The following is a 21,960-nucleotide window of genomic DNA, read 5'->3' as shown; positions in this document are numbered from 1 at the left end:
GTGGATGAACTCGTGCAGCTGCACCGCTCGCCCCTCGCAGCGTTGGGATGCTGGAATAGCGGCAGGGTTTGAACCACAACCCGACTGCCTCGCATTTGAGTTTTGGGAACTAGGAGGTGGATTAAAAGGAAAATTTGAGTCCACTTGAACTCGCAAGGCTGTGGAAGGAACTTCATCCCCTAAGGATTCAGGGGGGTGATACGTGGTGGGCGACAGCTGTTCTTCGCCCTGTGTCAGGCCCGTAATGCTGGAGCCACGCTCAGGCAGGGCGGCTCCCCTGGAGAACCGCCGGTAAAACCTGAATGCGTGTTAAACCGAGGGCACAAGTTGGGACCAGCCAGGCTGCGGGGCTCGGCTCGCAGGCTCCTGCCCTCCTCGTCCTTCCAGGCAGGTAGGGCTGGGCCCCGCTCGCAGGTCCAGGAAAGCCGATGGCTGCGTCCCGCTTGGGGCAGGGACTCTCCCCGTCAAAGAGGCAGCTCAGGCCCCTGGTTCCCTCAGGGGGAAGCTGGAAAGCCTTCACTGGAGAGGGGCCGCTTGGCCTGAGGGGAAATCAAGGGGGGGGGGGGTCTGCCATGAGACCCCTTCTGCCCGGTCTCTGAGGCCTTGGCCTGACCCGCTCCCAGCTGGCCGCCGCCGTCCCCCGGGCTCTCCCGCCCTGGCCTGCCGGGGGGAGGGTGACCTCCTCCGCGGGTGTCAGCGCCTCACGGAGGGACTCCCGGGGCGGAGCGGAGCGGGCCGGCGGGGGCCACATCCCCTCAGGAGAAGCCGAGACCCCTCCTCGCTTCCCGTCCCGTCCCGTCCCGTCCCCGCCCCGCCGCCGGCAGCCGCCAGCCCCGGGGCGAGCGCCCACATCCGCGCGGCGGCCCCGGCAGCGCCGCCTCCGCCCCCGCCTGGGCCCAGCCTCGGCGCCGGGCTCCCGCAGAGGGAGGTGCTCCGCGCCCCGCTCGGCCCTCCGCCGCCGCCGACAGCGAGGAGAGAGGCGCAGGCGGCGCGGCGCTCCCGGGGGACAGGTCCGTGCCGCCCGCGGGGAGCGGGGCAGGGGAGCGGGGCGACCCTTCCCGCCGCCGCCGGCCGCGGCTCCGGCGCTAGCGCGGCCCGGCGGGGCTGCGGGCCGGGGCGGCCGCGGGGCTCGGTGTCCGGAGGGAGGGTAAGATGGAGCCCGGGGGAGGGGAGCCGGCTGCGGGGGGTCGGGCGGGAGCGCCGACCCCGACATGCGGCCGCTATCGCGACTGCGGTCCCTTCGCGACAGCGGCGAGGGGGGACGTGCGGAGGGGCTCTGGGGTGCATAGATTTGCGCCGTATTTCGAGCTGGCAGATTTGTGAATGTAAGAAGAGCTGGCTGGTAGAAAGGGAAGGGCGGCATAAAGCATCTCCTGAACGATGCACGTCAATGAATGATGCATATAAAGCATAGAGGGGATTCGTAACGAGGCGCTCTGATTCTCGAACGTCCAAATATAGTTACCCCGAAATAGTTCTTCCGTGAACAGGCAGGGTTTTGTGCTGCTGCGGTTGCTGTCGCTCCTTAATTCGGGTGGAGGAAGGAGGTGAAAATACGATGCGAAGTGTACAAGAAGATGAGCTGAACGCACTTTTTCATTACAAAAAGGCTATTTCAGAAACACTGTGAACAGCGTTGTTACGCCGAGGTACGGTTAATACTCTGTTATACCTGTTAGATCTTGGGGAGGCTTCTTTTATGCAGTTTTATGCACGTCGCAGGGATCGTGGAAACAGATTTGGTCCTTAAGCTAAGCACAACTTCTGCGGAGCTTAACTGAAGCGTCTTAGCGAGTGGCTGTGGCAGGAGGAGAAAGGCAGGTACACAGAATAGCAGCAAAATAGCCTGCCTGTTCTCAACTCTATTATAAAAAGTTCTTTTACAGTACCTTTATGCCGTGGGCTGGAGGTGGAAAAACAAAATTGCCAAAGGTATTTCATCCTTGCAGGCATATGGGGGGGAAAAAAGGCCTGAGTCCTGGAGTTATGCTAATTCACACCAGTGAGAGAGAGTGTGACTCCTCTTTCAGTTCTTTAATCAGACTTTGACTCAAAGGAGAAACAGTTTTCCCGTGCTGAAAAACTCTTCTCAACAAATCTGGTGGGTTTTGGCTGCCTGTGAAGTTCTCAAGATGGGGTGTTACAAGTAAATGCGCAAGAAGGCACTGTTGGCAGTTTTGCACACAGCGTTGTTGGAAAGCTCTGTTAAAACATGGTGCTAGGGAAGTTTGAACAGCTGCAGAGAAAAGCGACAGCTCTCATGGTGTGGGGCTTATTTTTGCCTTCAAAGAATCAGCACTATATTGCAGCCTGCTAAAATGTGTGAACTGGGGAGTAGCAACACACTCCTTTCGAGCGTGCCTAGAAACTGCTAAGGCTGACATACCACAACCTGGTCATTACTGAAATACATGCTGTCACTGTTTAAAGCTGGCATAATAGCGTCTCGAAAAGTATACTGCCCTTGAGAGCATGTCTCAAAATACAATTGTATGCTGCTTACCTGCATGTCTGCAAGCCCTGCCTGCTGGAAGTCCCAGCTTGCATTTCCAAGAACTGATTAGCTTCCCCCCCCACCCCCCCCGGGAAAAGCTGTCCTTTTCTCACTGTTCATGCATTGCAGCCTCAATTTTCCAAGCTGATTTTCCTGTGAGCGTGCGGCAGGTATTTAGTGTCAGAGCTGCTGCATAGACAACTGTAAGTATACGTTGTGCGGGTTCCCATGAAAGCTTTGGTTTTGCTCCTTCTTCCCCTGAGAAACAAACCCACCGAGAGTAATCCAGTAAAGTCTGTGGTTTGCGTTTTGCGTGTGGAAATGCGACGCGGGGAAGCAGCGTTGTCGGTAGCGTAACGCAGCAGGTCGGGGTTTGATTTGGGTGGCATTAGGAAAAAGTTGGAGCCTGGCAATCGGTCCTTCCCCCCTCCGCCACCCCCGGGTGAGGGTGTTGGCCTGGGTGGAGGTACCTGAGATGAAGCGGGACCCTGTGCCTGCGTCCGAGTACTCCCTGCTGCGATATTCCCTGCGCTCGGGTCTAGTTAATGCAGCATTATGAAATGGCCAGGCAGCATGGAAATAGGCAGCTTCTGTGATCTAAACCACAGCAGGTTTATCAGGCAATGGCTAATTCTCTGGAATGACTGATAGAGAGTGGGCCATGTAATCTCAAAATTTTGTATCAGGAAAGGAGCTTTAAGATTTACGTTTCCTTTTGAATCTTGAAGAACTGGCTAATTCCCAGTGGTAAAAGTCATTGCTAATCTTGCTTGTGGCACCTCCTAATTCACTCCTCGTTCTTGCCCTCAAAACCTTTCATTTGCTTGTCTCCCGTGTCCGCTCCCAGCGCCATCGGCGTGGGACAGGCAGGGCTGGCATTTACCGGGGTGGGGCCGTTTCTTGAGAGCTAGGAAAAGAACCGGCTAACGTGAGAACTTCGGAGGTGGTGTTTCTGGTGTCTGCCTGCCATGTCCTCAGGTGAGCAGAAGACCACTGGCGCAGAGGGAGGAGGAGCGTGCCCTGGGACGCTTGCTGGCAGCGGTATCGCAGGAGGAGCATCGCGGGGAGTCGGAAAGACGGGCGTGAGAAGACCTTTCTCCTCTCCGGTACAGCCTCGGCTGGAAGAGAGAAATATCTGTTCTCTCTGCAGCTTTAAGGGGTTAAAACTTCTGGGATAACCAATTCGTGCCTGAGCAGTGCAATAGACTTTAATTCCTAAAACCTTTCATGGAATAATCAGATTGCTTCAGCGTTCACATAAGATTGTGTGCTGTGGAAAGGAGAAATGATTTACTGTTTTCAAAGCAGCAATTTAAATGTATAATAGCCATTAGCTGTTAGAACTAATGACTTTCTATCTTGAGGAACCTTCTTTACGATCCGCAGTCCTTAAAGAGCCACGATAAATGGGATCAGATTATTTGACAAGCCAAACGGTTTTGATTGCTGTTGTACGTTTTTATTTAAACAGAAGGGTAGAGGGAGTGGAAGTCTGCCTTACTGTGTGGAGGGAGGTGTAGCTGCTATTGTGCCTAACGATTATTGCCGAGATTGTTTAAAGGGACACTCCAAGTGTTAGAGCTTTCCAAGCCTGTCCTAAACAATATGGAACTAAAGGCATTCATTTCCAGTTATGCCAAAAATCTTTACCTGTCTGACAGCAAAAGGGAAACTGCTGTTGCAGAAGGGCTTTTGATGAAGGGCAATCAAATGCATTTACCCATATAGCATTCCCCGGGATCAGGTGTGAACCGGGTGTGCAAGCGGCAGGGCCGGTCTGTGGCCCTTTAGGGTTTGAGAGAACCATGTAAAGCTGCACTTGAGCCACGGAAAAGCCTCTGTGTTTCTAGGTAAGCCCCTGCACAGGCCTGGGATACAGCAAAGTGAGTTTGCCACCCTAATGGAGGTTTGGTATTAAAGGAACTGGAAACCTAGCCCAAAGATTTTGGGCAAAGCAGCGATATATAGAAATACGGACCCGTCGAGGGTGCAGCCAGCCGATAGCTTGAACTACTGTAATAGCAGCTTTGCTTTTCATTCACTAAACCGACGTACTCCTTTGTCAGGTGGGACTGAGATCTCCCTGGCTGCACTTTAAGCCTGGCAGAGAGCGGGTCCCTTCCCCTCGGTGGCTGGCCTCCGGCTCGGAGGAGGCCGGTAGCGACTGGGAGCATGGCATTTCCCAGTCGGGCGGGCAGTAGCCCCTAACGGGGCAGCCTCGCACAGGCCGTTCCTTTCGGACAGCATTGCACACTCGGGTTAGGTCCTGCTAGCCTCAGGCAGGCAGGGAGGTACAGGCCGCTTGCGCAGCGATGCAAATGAATGAAATGCGAAGAAGCTGGATTTTTTTAGGAAGAGGATTGCTGTTAGAAGGGCCGTCAGCTTCACAGGAACGGTGGCCGCGGCATTCCGGAGCTGTAAGAGGTGCTGTAGCCAGCAGTAGGCTCTGCTCGCTGCTTTCTGTCCATTCCCAAACTGGTATGGCTGGGTTCCCTTTTTTCCTTTACTATACATACAGCCCATTATCTATAGGCAGCATGAAATAGAAATTCTCGTAGTCTTACTCTTGATTCAGACTTTCCATTAGATACTTTACTGTGAAGATGCTCCAAAAGATGGGTTGGGGTTGATTCGGGGATCAGTTAGAGGGCAAACAATGGCTCCTGCCTGATCGTGGTCAGCCCTGTGTTCCCCAGTGCTTCCAAAAATACTTTTGGATGGAGATTAGGAAGGATCCACGGTAACATAATTGAGCTGTATCGGCCAGCCTTTGGCCTGACTAACCGTAAACCAGCATAACTGGTTAGCGGAGCGATGCTGTTCCGTACCATCGGAGGACGGCCCCAACTATTGGGCCGGGCTTTCTAAGCTGTGGAGCTCACTTTCCTCCCCCCACCCCTTTGCTCTTTACTCTGTTGATAGCTGTTCATTGCACATATTGATTCATGTATGCAGGAAGAAGGGGAGTGTTATAAAAAACATGAGTAGCTGGCAAACGTTTGGGTCTTTTAGATGTAATCATCCAGTTTGGAGGCTTCATCGGCATATCAGGGTTCCTAAATTTAAATAGAGATCTGGAGGAAAAACAGTGTAACAGTCACGTGCTTGGTGGCAAAGGCTGGGCTTTGTCGAAGGAGCTTTACAGAAGATTTATGATGAGTTTTGGATTCAAAACATGAATTTGATAAGGTCAGGGAGAGATGAAGTATGGATAATGATACCATGCTTCTGCAGTTAAAGGGGAAGTCTAGCCCACTTCATGTCTTTCAGATAACTATATTAGCTCATAAATTTTCATAGAATTTATTTTTTTTCCCCTGACACACAGACAGATAAGTAACATAATGAATGATAGCTTTTGCTTGCCTTCAAAAGAGCAGGAGAGACTCGGGGGGTTTGAAGAGCGGGTCAGAAGGGAGCTACTTGGCGTGTAGGGTGGGAAGTGACCCTGCGCTTGGGACGGCGCTGCCGCTACCCCCCGTCTCTCCCATTTAACCAGGGGTGCTTCCCTGTGCACGTCCAGCCCTTGTGCAACTTTTGGACTCCCTCAAAGGTAGTTACATGATTTATGTGTGGTTTATGAGATTTTTTTTTTTTCAATGAGCCACTGAAACTTCCTCATACTGGCTTTCTTCCTTCTTAAATAACATTCCTATAAATGCTGTTAGTGACTGTGCTTGTTTTCCCTTTTGAAGTGCGAGCGAAAGGTTGGACTCTTTGCCATCTGAGTTACTTCACGGTGGCAGGATTCTGCTGCCTTTTGCAAAATCCCTTTCTTGTGTGTTTTGCAGGTATTTTGTGAGTTGTTATTTTCCGGTCAGTTGCGCAGTTGTAGTTGTGTAGTCAATCAAGTGTGATAGACTGGATTATGTGCTAAATACACACCTACTGAGGCATAGTCAACCCAGAACTAATTCCTGTACTTACCGAGCAGGTTTTTGAAATGGTGAAGTAGAGGAAAATGTGTATGGTGGCCTGTCTTAAAACTCGCCTCGTACTGTGTGTTTGGCCCAGAGGGGAAAAGCGCCGGGGAAGTGTCGTGATAACAGCTTGTGGTGACGGTTGGGCACGGTCCTTGTCTTTGCCTTTTTTTCTTTTTTGTATTGCGTGTATTTTTCATATCGATTTAGTACTGAAAACGACTGGATTAGTCACTCTTCTCCCTTGCCCACACAAAGGTAAATACGTATTTGCTCTGTCTGTGTGCAGTGAGAGAGCCTTTAGGCAGCGACACCACGTTGGCTGGGAGGGAAGGGCTTCAGCGCTGATCTTCCTTCTTTAAGTACGACTTAGGGTAGCAGAGCACGCCGTGTGAGTAAAGAACCCCAGAAGGGGTGGGCTTGTGGATAGAAAACACGGATGGAGGTGGGTAGCTGCGAGCGTGCTGTTGGGTTTATTCTGAATAATACCTGTGGGATGTGCGGCGGCGCGAATAGGTTCCAGCTTAGGAAATGTCTGGTGGTTACCCGTCTATTTAGAAAGTGGTATTTGGAAGTTTTACTGGTTTTGCTTGTGTGAATGCCCGCTGTGGGCTTCTCGTGAGCTGGAGCGGAATGTAAAGGGCAATGGCTCCTTCACAGGGCACACGTGGCAGAGGGGAGCCTGGCCACGAACTCGCCTTCTTACCTGTGGCGTTAGGTCTGGCCTGCGCTCAAACCGGTGAAAGCTGAAAGTCCATACGTTCAGAGAAGAACTTCTAAAATCCAGTGTGTTCTGTGTATATTTCTTTATTAAAAAGGGTATCCTGGCTTACTAAAACAGTAGTATGTGGCTGTGGCTTGCCAAGTGTCTTTTACATACCGAAGCCTGAAGCTGTCTGCGCTCAAATGCTGCGAGGCATCTGTGCCAGAAAGCATCCGTCTGGTCCTCCGGGGGTTTCCACTGTAAGGAAGAAAATGAGGAAGGAGCATGTCTTTCACACTAATGCCGCATTTGTTACGTATTGTTGCTCACAGCTCCTATGTGGCAATTACTGCGTATGCCTGATTTTGAGCAGAGAAGCTAGCTTTAATTTCATCTCAGGGTAGCTCCAGTGAGTTGTTTGATTTTTGAGGGGGGAAAAAAAAGGTTTGGCTCATTGTGGGCCATTTACTTGGCAGCTGTAAGGCTTTGCTTTTTTGGCAGATGATTGCAGACAAATTATAGCGTGATGCTGGGATGACTGGACGGAGTTTTATCTTATCTTTCCTACATCCTGTCTCTTTCTTCCACTCGGGAAGGACTTGTGAGGCTACTTTCTGTAACGCGCTCTTAAATTTAATTCTCTGTCTGCTCCACTTTGCGTTGCAGAAGTTCCTGTATGTTCTCTCTGCTAGGGAAGAGGTGTCTGACGTGGCTGAGTTAATGAGTTTGATGTTAATAATCTGGTCGGCATGGCAGTTCTCTCTCGAATGCTCTGTCAGCGAGAGATGTTGTCCCACAGCAAGAGGGTAAAAGGTTGTGAGGTTTTGAGGGCAACGGGGGACTAGAGTTTAGTTCTTCACTGTACTGGTTGTGGCTGGGGTAGAGTTAATACCAGTCAGGATCTTGAGGACGAAAGAAAAGGCGGTTTTCTGGTGTTCCTGCAGAAGACCAGGGGAAGCTTTCTGTTTGTGTTGCAGAACTTTTCTGTTCAAAGGACGTAACTAAAGAACTTCAAAGACCAGGTCGATCCTGGGATGTCTTTCTGCCACAGCCTGTATGATTTCTTTAGGAGGACAGACGGAGCTAGAAAGAATGCATTTCAAACCTCTCTTTACATAGTGACTCTGATTTCCAGCAGGAGCCTGCTGCCATCAGTGTTTTTCATCTCCTAGAAGCGACTCTAACAGGAAGCCTAGCAGGCAGCCTGTCCTCCCACAGATCAGCTTTGCCTGGCTCTCTGCTCTTTTCTTCGCTGGAAATCTCCATGCAGCTCTTTTCTTATCAGAAGGTTAATGGTGCATCTGTGGAGTGCTTGGGGATGAGAAATGGCCGTCCTGATAGGCACCGTGCTAAACTTGGCCAATGCCCACCTGTTTCTCAGGCCCTTTGCAAAGTATTTTTAAGTCGTGTGTTGGTATCGGGGTCATCTCTCTGCATGCCACGTGGTGGTGGTGAGTGCCCTTGTCACCTGCTGACCCTGAAGACATCCAGGAACAGGATCTTTGGAATGAAAGGATGGTGCCATAGTTGCTCTGGGGGATTCCGCAGGTCGTGTTCATGCGGTCCAGTACTCGTGCCTGTGCTTAGGCATGTCATCCCATGACCGAGGGCGTGCTGGCTCCTGCCATGCACCAAAGAAAGCTAAAAGGGGTCGGTCTCTAGTTTTTTGATGCTATGTGGTCTTGGAACTGGACTCTTGGACCAGCATCTTGGAAGTGGTGGAGGTCTTAATGATGCTGGAGAGGTCGGACTCCGGCCTCGCTGCAGCAGAATCAAAGAGGAGCAGCAAGTCTGCAGTGGGGAGCACAGAGCTTGCTCATGAAGCTTTCCCCTGGTCGGCTCAGTTCCGCTGGTTTGAGTAAGTGATGGTTACCATGTATGCGTGTTGTGCCTCCGATACGGTCATCGGTGTGCTGGCCCTCAGGACAGCGCTGATTTTTTTTTAGTTTTGTGATTGTTTTTACATTTAAAAGCTTGGATGAATAGTAGTGGCGCTGATTTATTGTGCTGCAGGGGGAACGAATCTCTTGCTGACCAGCTGCTGGTGCAATATGTGCGCTGCGATTTTATATCCTGCACTTTCTAGAGCTAATGCTATTTATACAACATTTTTGTTTGTTCACTTTTCACTAGCAGTGTGTCAAGGGAAATAAAAGCTTACTTTCTGGAACCGACTTCTCTTTCATTGCGCACGTAGCTTTTCCTTGGTGATATTCCCGTGAGCTACTCGCGTAATTGTTGAACACCTTTCAACAACTGTCTCCACTGACGAGAAAATGTGTCGTCAGAAAATCTATTCGATTAAGAAAGTCTTCTAAAATGTAAAGATCTGCAAAGCTTGAAATGTCAGAGTTTTAAAATATTTCAATCTTTTCCAATTCTGAGAGGCTAAAAGTATGACTAACAGGCAGTGTGTATCAGTTCGTCTGAATTCCAGCCTGCTTGTTTTTACTGTACATATAAACACCTTGAGATGAAAAAGAGTTTCTGAATTGAAACCATTTTTCTGCAGAGTTTGTTCCCAGCCAAAAGTAATTTTTTTCCAAAGCAATTTAAATTTCAACGAATTGCCTTTCTCCCAATTTTTAAGGAACACGCTACGAATGGAAGAAGACAAACAGACTTACAGCTTTTCTCCTCCGCATCCCTCTCCGTGCGCTGGGGTGGGTCTCCTGGAGCAGAGTTCAGCGTTACTTCAGCGAGCGCTGCTGGCTCGTGCGGAGGGTGCTCCTTCAGGTGGAGGGGTTATTGATGAAGGTACAGAGGGCTGGAGCCCTCCTGCTTCTGCGGTCCCACCTTTGGAGGTGCTGTGTTTGGGAGGCTCCTCTGGGCACGCCAAGCCGGGTGCGGTGGGATGTGCCTTGGCTATAGAGCCGCAGAGCAAAGGCACGGTGCCCGAGGAGTAGATTTTCCTCTCCCTGTAGGCTATAACTGAATATCTTAAGGTTTGGTTGGTTTATGTGAAGCCATATCTCTTTATCGAGAAAATGTTCTCCGGAGTATCTGCTGACAAGTGCCAGATTTTAAATGATCTCTCACACTGTAGTTAGAGAACATTAAATAGGGATGGAACAAAATAATCAATCAGGAAACAAGATGCTGCTTGTGGTCTAGATGGGAATCTTGTCTGCCAAGAAAGCAGAAGAGTGTTTTTTAAATCAGCCTCAGTCTAGACGCACAGCCTGGAAGGACAGCATCAAAACGTCGCATTTATCATCCTCTGGCTGTTGGCCATGTTGGCAGAGAGGGTTGGGCGCGATGGTCAGGAGGCCTCTTTGGGTTTTTGTAAAGCTTAAATAGTAACGTGGTATTAGAGAGACATCACGGGCTTCAGAATTGGGGGGTGAGGTTGCGTTAGTTGAGTGGAAGGTTGGTTTTGGTCTTGGTGTGGGCGCTTGCAAGTTGACTGAGCCCTGCGGGACAGACGGCGGGGGGGACCTTGCTGGCTCTGGCTGCTCTGGTGGCAGGTGGTCTGTGGTGGAGGCACCGTCACAGCGAAATGAGTCCCCATCGCTGGTATTACAACTTCAAGTCCATTTAGGTGCTGTCAGGACAGTGAGGACTTCAAAGTAAAGGTTCCAGGCACGGCAATGTTTCTTTTTGAATGTCGTCATGGAAAATCGTGAATTGAGGTGCCTTGTTTTAGCAATGGTAGACTTTGCGTTACAGCCCAGAGGTGCTTCTTTTCAGTAGCTCAATATATTGAGCCATTTAAAATTAGAGTTGACTAAAGTATAGTGCGCTTTTATTAAAATGCCTTGTTAATAACATCTTAGTAGAAAATTATGAAGTGTTTTTCAGATTTTTTTCTGGAAGAAATTATCTTGAAATAAAGTCTAAGAACCCCAAACTTCCTCCACTGAAGAACCTTCCTTCATTTCAGATACTTGAGTTGTACGTTCTGTTTGTTAACATTTATCGTGAAACAAAATGAAACATTCAGGATTTTCAAATCTGGTTAATTATAGACATGTTTAAAAGCAGGCTTAGATGTTTATCTAATAGTAATTATTAGTAGTCAGTAGTAATTTTAACTCATTCTAAATGAAATTAAAATCTTAATGCTCAAATTTCCTGAGGAACAAGAACTTAGTTTGCTGTACTACAGCGTTTTGATGTGGTAACACAGTAATGGCAGCGTGATGGCGGTGGATCGGTCTGGTCTGTGAAACTCTGTAAACAGTGCTGTTTAATATCTTCATCGATGTCTTAGTGGGATCGAGTGCACCCTCAGCACATTTACAGGTGACACCAAGCTGAGCGGGGCAGTTGACACGCCAGAAGGACGGGATGTCATCCAGAGAGACCAGGACAAGCTCGAGGTGGGCCGGGGAGAACCTCACGAGGCTCAAGAAGGCCAAGTGCAAGGCCCTGCACCCGGGTGGGGGCAACCCCCATATCAATCCAGCCTGGGGGGTGGAGGGATGGAGAGCAGCCCTGCCGAGAAGGACTTGGGGGTGCTGGGGGGTGAAAAGCTGGACATGAGCTGACAATGTGCGCTCGCAGCCCAGACACCCAACTGTGCCCGGGGCTGCATCCCCAGCAGCGCGGGCAGCAGGGCGAGGGAGGGGGTGCTGCCCCCCTGCCCCGCTCTGGGGAGACCCCCCTGCAGCGCCGCCTCCAGCTCGGGGCTCCTCAGCACGGGACAGACACGGGGCTGTTGGAGCGGGGCCAGAGGGGGCACAGAAATGCTCCGGGGGCTGGAGCCCCTCTGCTGCGAGGCCGGGCTGGGAGAGCTGGGGTTGTTCAGCCTGGGAAGGGAAGGCTGCGGGGGGACCTTATGGCGGCCTTTCAGTGCTTAAAGAGGGGCTGTAGGAAGGGTGGGGACAGACATTTTAATGGGGGCTGTTGCAATAAGGGAAGGGGTGATGGTTTTAAACTAAAAGAGCGTGGATTTAGACTGGGTATAAGGAAGAAATTCTTTACAATGAGGGTGGTGAAGCCCTGTCCCAGGTTGCCCCGAGAGGTGGTCGATGCCCCATCCCTGGACACACTCAAGGTCAGGTTGGTCGGGGCTCTGAGCGACCTGATCGAGTTGAAGATGTCCCTGCTTGTTGCAGGGGTTTGGACTGGATGGCCTCTGAAGGTCCCTTCCCACCCAAACCGTTTGATGATTCTATGATTCTAACTCCCCCCGCACCCAGGTTTTTGTGAAGCTTGCTCCTCCCGTCCTCTGTCACGTAGCTGCTCCAGGAGAAGGAAACTGTTCGGGTGGCTTCAGGTTAAAATCTGAAGGAATAAAACTCCTTTATGCAAGCAATTCCTGTTTTGCTCTCCTACGCGGTACAGCGGGTGAGGAGAGCGGTGTTGGAGTAACCTTGCCAAGAGGCAGGGGTTCCCAGGCTGCCCCCCGGCCCCGGTGCCTTGGCTAGTGCCGGGCTGGGAGAGGCCGCCACGCGTGTCCAGCCCCCCGTGCAAGCGGGCAGGAACTTCTGGAGAAGCAGCCCGTGCTGGGAATAGGAGTGCCAGCTGCCTTCTCGTGACAGATTTACAAAAATAGGGTTTTAATCATCCTAGCCTGATGTGTATTTTGCTCAACGTTTACAGGCGTGGTAAATTCTGAATATTCTGCTTTGCAAATTTGCATAGCAAGGAGATGCTGAACTTCAGCTCCCGGAGAACACGGATATTTGGGAGCAGGGTCTAATCCCAGATTAACACTTTGTATTACCAGTCAAGCATTTGGGGGAAGATTATCTCCCAAGACACCTTTTTTTTTTTTTCTGTTCTGTTGAATGAAATACATAAAGAACAGTTATTGCATCAATCAGAAATACTTTGATTTTGATAATCAAACTTCTGGGGAGAAACTGCTCTTGCTCCGTGGAGCCTTGTGGTAAACTTGGGATATTCTGGAAGGGATTAAAGGCCTTTAATTAATTTCTGTGAAGCTGCAGTGTTGGTGCTTTGGCCTTCCCCTGCCCAGGGCAGACCCAAGGCAGTGCAAGGCAGAGCGGCGCTGCCAGATCAGGGGCCTTTTTCTCTAGATTTGTTAAACCTTTATCATCGGAAGATGAATTTCTGAAAAGCTTGTCCCGCCTCTCTGGGTGGCTCTCTGTCTGTCAACGGTATAAACCTTGTACAATGAAACTGCTCAGTACGCAGCCAGCTTTTTTATCCTTAAAGCTGTTGAAATGCAGGATAATCAAAGCGGGCTTGGTTCGCTGTTTTAGTCGAAGCAGGTCAGTACTTGCTAATTTAAATGCTCAGAAAGGTAGGTTGTATTCTGATGGAAATTAAGGTCTCGTACTGAAACAAGCAGTAGTTTTGATGAATGGGGTATGGCCCAGGGTCTCCTGTTTTGATACCACGGTAATTAGTCTCAGCCTAGAGATCCAAACGGAACGGCTGTTCATCCGTGCTAAGGATTAACAAGGTGTTGGAAAAAAGAGAAAGCTTCAATTATGTTGAGAACAAGGTAAGAGAGGATGGAAACTAGGTGGTGTTTCGTATGATCCCAGTTTTCTCATCATCAGGGCGTTTCATACGTGTGAATAAACACTTTGTAGGTCTATTTCTTACATAATTCCCCTTTCCTTCTCTGTTTTCTTCTCTGTAAAAGGTCTCCCTTCTCTATGAAGCTACAGCTTCATAGCAAATATTAACAAAGTAAATACAGTAATGGGAGCTTTAGGTTTAGGGTAATACAACGCTACCCTTGAACTTGAAATAATAAACACCTGCTGGGGAAGCAGCCCGCTTGGAGAAGGGGTGCTCCTCCTCTGGGTGAAGGCTTGGCCGGGCCGGGAGGTAATTTAATGGAGGTGCTTTGCTCAAGCTGCGTGTCTGTGGCGTGGTTCTTGCAGGAGGTTGTGCTGGCAGATGGTGTGCCCGGCTTCGGGTGGAGGAAAGATGGTTCTGTCAGCGGGAGCCCAGGTCACCCTGAACGCAGGCGCTCGGTTGCATTGGCCAACCGGGGAAAGAGCAAAGTAGAAGAAAATGCTGAAAAGCTGTCCCTCCTTTGGCTTTGCCTCCCGAATATGTTGTGTCACTTGACTCAGCAGATTGGAAAGAGCCAGGAACTGTTGTGCGGGGCCATGAAAACCCCCCAGAAATCATTCCCGCAGCATGCACTTTGCTCCGGGAGCTCCTGCCTGGGCTGTGAGGCAGCTCAAGTAAATGGGATAAATATTTTCCTCTTTCTGCAAATTTGTGTTACTTTCTGATGTACATATGTGTTTTACAAGTGCTTAATGAGGCAGGCTTTGCTGCTCTTGTTCACTGCTACAGACAGAGAAGAGCCTAGAGCTGCTGCCGAGGGGTGAAGCTGTCCGTGGCTTTCTCCGGACGGCGGCCGCTCTCGGGTGGCTCCCCGGGCTGGGGGAGATGCCCCCGCTTGCCATCACAGCAGCAGCTTAACCGAGGCACGGAGCTGAACCCAGGGGGTGGGCTTGCCATCTGCTTCCCTTTCTTCTTCACTCCAATTAGTATCTGCAGCTTTTGATGAGGGGGCGGTTTTGGTTGTGTGCTTTGCGGAACAAGGCAGCTGCGGGTTCATCTGGTTATACTAGAGAGCAAACTGCATTTGAGCTCTCTCCTTTTATTAACGGCAGCCCTGGGATAATTGCTTACTCTGCTTTTTTAATTAGTTCTCTTAGGAGGAAGAAATATTTCTTTCAGGATAAAAATACAGAGCCCTGATAACATCATGTAGTACTGGTTAGAGCTTGAGCCCTGAGAATGGTCCTTGCCACGTCTGAGTTTCCTTTTCACGCCTGCTTCTGCGCTACCCTTTTTCTTCAAGCACATAATGAAATACTTTGAGCAGAAGGATTTAGCCCTAGGTTTCATACCGGTGTTCATTATAGGCCTTACCGTTATCCTCAGAATGAAAATAATCTTTTTGTCCCAAACTCTGTCATTCTAAGCTTCAATTTGATTTATTTAGAAAATGGATTATCTCCTGGCACCTGAACTGAAATTGCGAGTTTCGCTGCTGCTTTGCATTAGCGTTTTTTCAACATACACAAACGTATCTTCCGATCCTGAGCGCAGGCAGTGGCGTTTCAACGAACAATAGAAATGAGGGAAAAACCAACAGAAAGGAGGTTTTGTTATCATTAAATCACTTTTTTTCTCCTCTTTACATAGGTTCCTAAAAATTAGCACTATGACTGATGGAGACTATGATTATCTGATCAAACTCCTGGCCCTTGGAGACTCTGGGGTTGGAAAAACAACGTTCCTGTACAGATACACCGATAACAAATTTAATCCGAAATTCATCACGACAGTAGGGATAGATTTTCGGGAAAAACGAGTGGTAAGTTGTCCCATACGAACGATACCACCTTCTTTTTGTCTTTATTCACTTCTGCTGAGAACAAATTTTATGTAAATGAGTACTGCCTCTCCTGCTGCGGGGTATAGCCTGCGTTGGTAATGCTGGCCCAGTTTTTGGCTTAAGCAAGTCATAATTAGGAACTGGATAAAGGGGAAAGATGCCATTATCCTTATCCTGGTGTTGGATTGTAAGGTGATTTATCGCACGTTGATATAAAAGGATCTTTCCAAGAGCAGGTTTCCATCGTGCTGGTGAATGAGGTGTGTTCACGACTAGAAATAACTCTGCCCCCTAAACTCAGAATTTAAATAGAAGAGATGCAACCTTACAGAAGCACAGAAGTTTCAGCTCACTTTCAGATCACACAGTAAACTAGCGAAGGCACAAGAAGCCGTTCCAGCAGCTGGACCGTGCTGCTCCTACGAGTCGCTGCCAGCAGCAAGGCTGGAGGCTGAGCGTACCGAGCCTGGGATCAGGAGTCCTCGTAGGTTAGGATCGATGTGCTCCTTAATGCAAGGTGGGCGAGCCTGCTCTGCCATGCTTTTGTTTCTTGATGTTAAATAGAAGATGAGAGGCTTCTGTAGTGTCATTCAGATGCTTTTTGTGGATATGACAGCACACTCGCTTTGTTTTAATTTAATGTGACTAATGTATCTGCTCATTGATCCTGACATCTGATACAGGCTAAATACAGGGGACAAATTCAGCTTTCTGACAGGGATCCCTCCAGCTTGCTTGAACAGTAAAACTGTGATAAATACAAGGTATTAGACCCTGGGAAATTATTTTAATTGTTTCCTTAATAAAAAGAAATGGAAGTACTTGCCCAGTTGAAAGATGGAGACCTCTTTAAATTTGTTTCTTTTTAACGTAATGTTTTAAGCTCCTATTATTTCACCAGAATACCATGAAAAGATGGGTATCGCTCCCCCACTCACCTTCATCTTCTCTGGCAGCTTTTTCATGACTGCCAGTATTTGCGGCTGCTGTGCCGCGTTCAGTTTTGCCGTGGTGATGGGGGTGTGCAGGCTCTGCCTGGAAGAGGGGCGTTCAGGGGTCCCCCAAATAAAAGAACCGTGGGTCTGGATTCTGTCTTAAATTTCTCCTAATCAGCGCTACGCAAATTAAGCCGGTTAAACGTGCTGCTCAGGTCGGAGTGGAGCCTGAACTGTGGGATTGCACTGATGTAATAAGAATAAAATGTTAAAACCAGAATTTTATTGCGAGGAAATGTCTGAACATGCAAATTGCCGGAACAGTCTTTCCCTGGCTGGTCAGAGGCTCATTAACGCATTTGGAACGTGGGTGCTGGATTCTTCCCAGAAGGTTGAACTTCTCTGCTAAAGGTTGCAGACAGATTTCTTCCGTAGTTTTCCATTACCGTACGTTTTGGGGTAAGATAGTTTATAAGTGTGGGAGAAACAACACCTTACGTGAAATTACCAGCTTTGAAATGTCTTGAAGGTCTATCTAATAAATTGTCTTCTAAGAAAGAGATCCAAAAGGTTAAACATGTTGTTCTGTTGTGTAAAAGTCATATCGAGGTCCTCATTTATCGCACTAAATATTACAGCAACGTGCTCCAGCAAACCAGCTTAATTCACAAACGTGGTGCGGCTGATCCATCGATTCTTTTCTGGTTTTCACGTCAGGCGCCTGCCACAAAGGAAAGCAAGGCACGTTGCGGTCAGAAGCTGCCTGTCGAAATGACAACAGTTGAAATAAGTCCACAGAACGACAGAATAGTCTAGGCTGGAATGGACCTCCAGAGGTCATCTAGTCCAACCCCCAATTAATATTAACTTGGTTGTGCAGGAGAACTGAACGCTGTATTTTACAGCCCAGGGAGGGCAGGTGAGGAAGGATTCCGCTTCCCCGCGCAGGGTCAGCGCAGCCTCTGGATACAGACGTGTCCATAAAGTCCACATTCTCTTCATCTAAATGCAAGGGCAATATTTGCCTGCTTTTAAAATTGCTGAGGGTCTGCTAAGCTATCTCAGATAACCAAACTGGATCATACTTATTTTACCCCTCTGTCTTTTACTGCAATGGCTAATTTACACGCTGTTTCTGCTTAATAAAGAATTGAGCCCCGGCAAAAGGTCACAGTGATTCCTTTTAAGCACTGTCAGTTTGCCGTTGCAGTTAGTAAGGAACTCATTAATGTCCAACAGAAGTTAATGAAGAAAAAATAGCTTTATATAATAGTGGTTAATCCTGTCAGCCAGCTGTAAATTTTGTACCAACAGCGATGAAACAGAACGCAGACAGCTTGCTCAGCACAGTGCTGTGCCAAATTTTAAAGAATTGGTACCTAACTTGAAGTACCAAACATGACCAAATTATCTTTAAAGTGCAGCTTTCGTAGACATTTCATGTGGCTTCTGGGTTTTTAAATGTATTTTTATCAGCAGCCCTCTGAAGTGGCTTTTAGAGGTAAGAGTCAGCTTTTACTGAAAGACTGAACTTTTACTCCTTACTTATTGCTTGCACAAAATACAATGGTCTGTGGCCCACGCGATGGATTTCGGCGTGAGCTGTATGGCTGTACTGATTTGATTCTCTCGTTAGGTATACAACAGCAGAGGACCAAATGGATCTCCAGGAAAAGCCTTCAAGGTACATCTCCAGCTCTGGGACACAGCCGGACAGGAAAGGTAACCAAGTTCAGCTCATTGGAAAGCAGTTCTGAGTTTTTTTCCCCCATTTCTGGGTAAACCGTTAGTCCACTCAGATGAAAAAATACCAGAAATCGTCGTATTTTAGGACAAGAAAAATACCTTCCAGCAATAAAGTTTTGATGCGGTGATCAGAGGATCGCAGAAGACAGGACTGGAAGAACTGAAGGCGGTCTGCTCCCTGCCTCAGCCGCACTGCCTCGTTGCTGGCACCCGTGGGTTCCTGGTTCCTCAGTTAGCTTTTCTGGTTTGTTTTGTACCGTTATTTTGGCTTCATAATAAGTTCCTAATCTCCTCTGGAAGATACTATATAACCCACCTAAGCGGCTTGTCCTTGCACTTCACATTTTTTTTGCTAGCTTGGATGGTAAGGCATATTTTGAGGAAGGCGCACAGCATGCGGGACCGCACTAGCACGCGTGTAGCCGTCAGGCTGAGGGAAGTGGTTATTCCCCTCTGTGCAGCACTTCTGAGGCCACATCTGGGGCCGTGTTTCCGTTCTTGGGACCCCCAGTGTGGGACACGTTGTGCTGATAAACCGAAGTCCCGTGGAGTGCCATTAGAAGGGGTCAGGAGGCAGGGGCATACGATGATCCGGTGAGGGCTGAGGGGGCTGAGCTTCTTCAGCCTGAAGGCAGGAGGACTAAAGGGAGGCTAATTGCTGTCTTCATCTACCCAGTGAGGAGAAGACAAAGCCAGGCTCTTCTCAGGCTCACAGCTAAAGGACGAGAGGTGGCGGTCACAAGCAGCAGCAAGGATATTCCAGCTTGGTAGGAGGACGATGACCACGGGAGTGGTTAAACCCTGGAGCGGGTCGCTCTCGGAGACTGTGCAGGCTGTGTTCTCGCAGGTGTTCACAACTCAGGTGGACGAAGTCCTGAGCAGCCTGGTGCCTTCCTTAAGCCTTCTCCAATTTACGTGCCCCGGGCTTGCTCAGCCTTTTCTATGATGAGCAAGCTTTCTGTTCTGTACCGCCCCAGGCTGGTTCCAGCCTCTCTCACCACCAGCAAGCAAGCGGGATGGAGAATTCCAGTTCAAGTCTTACTGGTGCTGAGTAATACGGAAAGCTTGCTTCTTATCTTACATTTATGGTTTTGCTTGTGTTTGCCTTCTTTGCAGCAGCATACCGTGGTTGACGTGTTGAGTTTGTGGCTGACCAGAATCCTCCTTTGCAGAAGGATTCTTTATCGAACCAGCTGTTCCCCATCTTCTGTGGGCACACTTGTTTGTTCTTTCCAAAGGCCTTCTTGACTCGTCACTAGTAAATTCGATCCTATTACCTTTTTTTAAAGGGAGAAGGGTGTGTACTGCTTTCCTAAGCTTCCCCTGGCTAGTTACGTACACTGTTTTTCACGACCATAAAGCGTGTGAGGTTGCCCTCAGTATGACTCCTGATGTCATCTATCAACAAGGGAAGAAAACGCGACTCGTACCTGTTTGCTGTGTAACAGTGACCAAAGAGCAGTGGACTGAAGTGTGTGCCCAGTGGGCAAGATGAAAAGTCGTGATGAAAATCATAGAATCTTAGAATTATAAAGGTTGGAAGAGGCGTCTAGGGTCATCAGGTCCAACTGTCAACCCAACACTACCGTGGCTCCTAACCTGAGGCAGGTTTCAGGGTTTTGGAGTGAGCTGTGTAAATACCATGTGCGAGGGGTTGCTGCTGGATGAAAAGCAGAAAGAAGCTGAAATTTTGTGTCTGCATCTCTTTCCTTTACTCTCAAACACTGTTTGTATATACACCTCTGCAAGAGATCTGGCATTTTGAGGCTACCTTTATTTTTTTTTTTTCCCCTGGAAAGAAACCCTAAAAGTAGTGTCAGACATCTGACATGTCTCCGTGGAGAGCTTTTGTTTTAATTTTCATGGGTGTGTGTCGTAAAACATCAGTTACTGTTTCTGGTTTGTGTGCGATTATATAGTGCTGTTTGGTCATGTGCTACATCCCTGTGATACAGAAAACACCAGAATTTGCACAGGTTTCCAGCACTGTTTCTTCACGTTTCTGACTTGAACCGGCTCGTGACCTTTTGGTGACTAACAGAGTTGCATTTCAGGGTTTGTAGTTTCATCCAGCTCCGTAGCTTCGCAGGAAGGCTGTGAACCGTGTCCCTCGTGAACGCACGCTTACGCAGGTCTGCTTACGGAGCGCGCCTGCGTCTAGGGCTCTGCAGGGAAAGGTTACCTTCTCCTTTTCGCTGAGCTTCGCAGCAGATCGTCACATCGAACCATCAAAAGCATGTAAAGAGCCACCTGCTCTTCGTTTTCTTTAATATTGACTATATTGAGTAGTGCACGTCCATCGACTAAGCGTGTGTGATCTCGGCAGGCGAATCCATTTCTATCGCTGGGATCTGTGATACACTAAATGCTTCGCTATCTTTTTTAACCAACCCTTCTCTCTCTGTCTCGTGCTCGCCTAAATCAGGCAGAATTTGGACTAACAGATTAGTCACTGACAATGTTTGCATTCTCACATATAAGCTGCCTCTGGTAAATTACTAACACACCGATGAATAAATGTTGACTGGTGCGACGCATTGTAGCTAAAGTGGAAGTCCAGGATTATTTTGTTTTGGTTTTACTTCCAAGGTTATGTATGTCCGCTAAATCTTGCAGATTCTTCAGATTTCAGGGTATTTTTTTTAAATAGAATTTTTGCACAGGCAGTTCAGGAAAGCTTTACTTTATCTCTTTCCCCTACTCAATTTAGGCTTGCCAGAAAAGTGCTTACCTTAGAGATCACTTTGTATTAATAGAGCTATGTTGTCTTTTTCTCTTCCACCTTCAGATTTCGCAGTCTCACCACGGCGTTTTTCAGAGATGCGATGGGCTTTTTACTAATGTTTGATCTCACCAGTCAACAGAGCTTCTTAAATGTCAGAAATTGGATGAGTAAGTAGAACCGCCGAGCTTGCATTTATCGGTTGACTTGAAGCTTTCTTGTGTATTTTAGGCTCCTAGGCTTTGTGCGTGTCGTTGTTTTGTGAGCTGGAAGATGCTCAAAGAAAGTAGTTATGTCTAGTGCAGCCATAAGTGGGTACTTGCAGCCTGTAATTTGGTTGTAATTCATCAGTAAATTCATCAGTAAATTGGCTGTAATTCATCAGGTTGGAAAGATACATGTTCTTATTTTTTTTGTTTGCATGATAGACTGTTTTGGGCATATTCTTGATAATCTTGTTTGGATTTGGTACAATTCGAATAAATCTGTTGCCTCTTGAAAACTCGTGGCGCTCGACACTTCCTTGGCCATACCCCATATTTTAGATGATATACAGGGGCTTGGAAACTGTACTTTGGGCATCGCTGTTACCTTTATGGTGCGTTTTCTCTTTATAAAGCAGAACGTGATTCCTTCCTCGGTGGTTTAAATTAAAATTAAGACTGGGCTTTGAGGATCTGGTTCGAAAGCGCATAGCGTTTGCTGTTGTTGGTTTTCCTTCAGACAACGGCTAGACTAAAACTGAAATAAAGGTTAAATTCTTGAAGTTTGTTTTTAATTGAGGGCATGTAGAGTGCTGGAAGGATAGAGGCCAGTACCCTTCCAGCTGGCAGTTTTCCAGCAAACAAAGTGGGAATAATGTGAGAATCCAGATAGCTGTGTGAAAACAGCTCCATCTTCTTCAGAAATGCCTTCCTCCCACTAAACAAGCCCTGCCATCACAATCTTCCACTGCTCACCGAGCTGAGTCTCTAATTTCTTCTGTGTTTACGGCACCCTTTCAAGTCAGTCCCCTCAGGATTGAGGCAAGTGTAAGCAAGTGGCTTTGTACAATTGCTTACAAGGGGTGAGGCTGTGGACAGTATTTGGGCCTGGATCTTCAAATGGATAAAACTGCATTTAAACCACCGAGTACATCCAAGAGAAAAACGCGCTT

At 48.3% G+C, this 21,960-nt stretch overlaps 1 protein-coding gene across 1 annotated transcript in view; it reads left to right on the top strand.

Moving 5' to 3' along the window:
• The first annotated feature begins 712 nt into the window (after positions 1–712).
• Positions 713–21,960, top strand: part of RAB27B (RAB27B, member RAS oncogene family) — a 30,414-nt gene continuing 9,166 nt past the window's right edge. Inside the window, exons 1-4 of the mRNA XM_064439618.1 lie at positions 713–1,010; positions 15,209–15,380; positions 17,973–18,058; positions 20,871–20,974. Coding sequence (XP_064295688.1) covers positions 15,228–15,380; positions 17,973–18,058; positions 20,871–20,974 — 343 coding nt within the window. The 5' untranslated portion in view covers positions 713–1,010; positions 15,209–15,227. The remainder of the gene's footprint in view (positions 1,011–15,208; positions 15,381–17,972; positions 18,059–20,870; positions 20,975–21,960) is intronic.

This window comes from Phalacrocorax carbo, chromosome Z, assembly GCF_963921805.1.
Source record: "Phalacrocorax carbo chromosome Z, bPhaCar2.1, whole genome shotgun sequence".
Taxonomy (NCBI): Eukaryota; Metazoa; Chordata; class Aves; order Suliformes; family Phalacrocoracidae; genus Phalacrocorax; species Phalacrocorax carbo.
The sequence above is the reverse complement of the archived record's forward strand: the minus strand, read 5'-3'. Positions and strand labels throughout refer to the sequence as shown.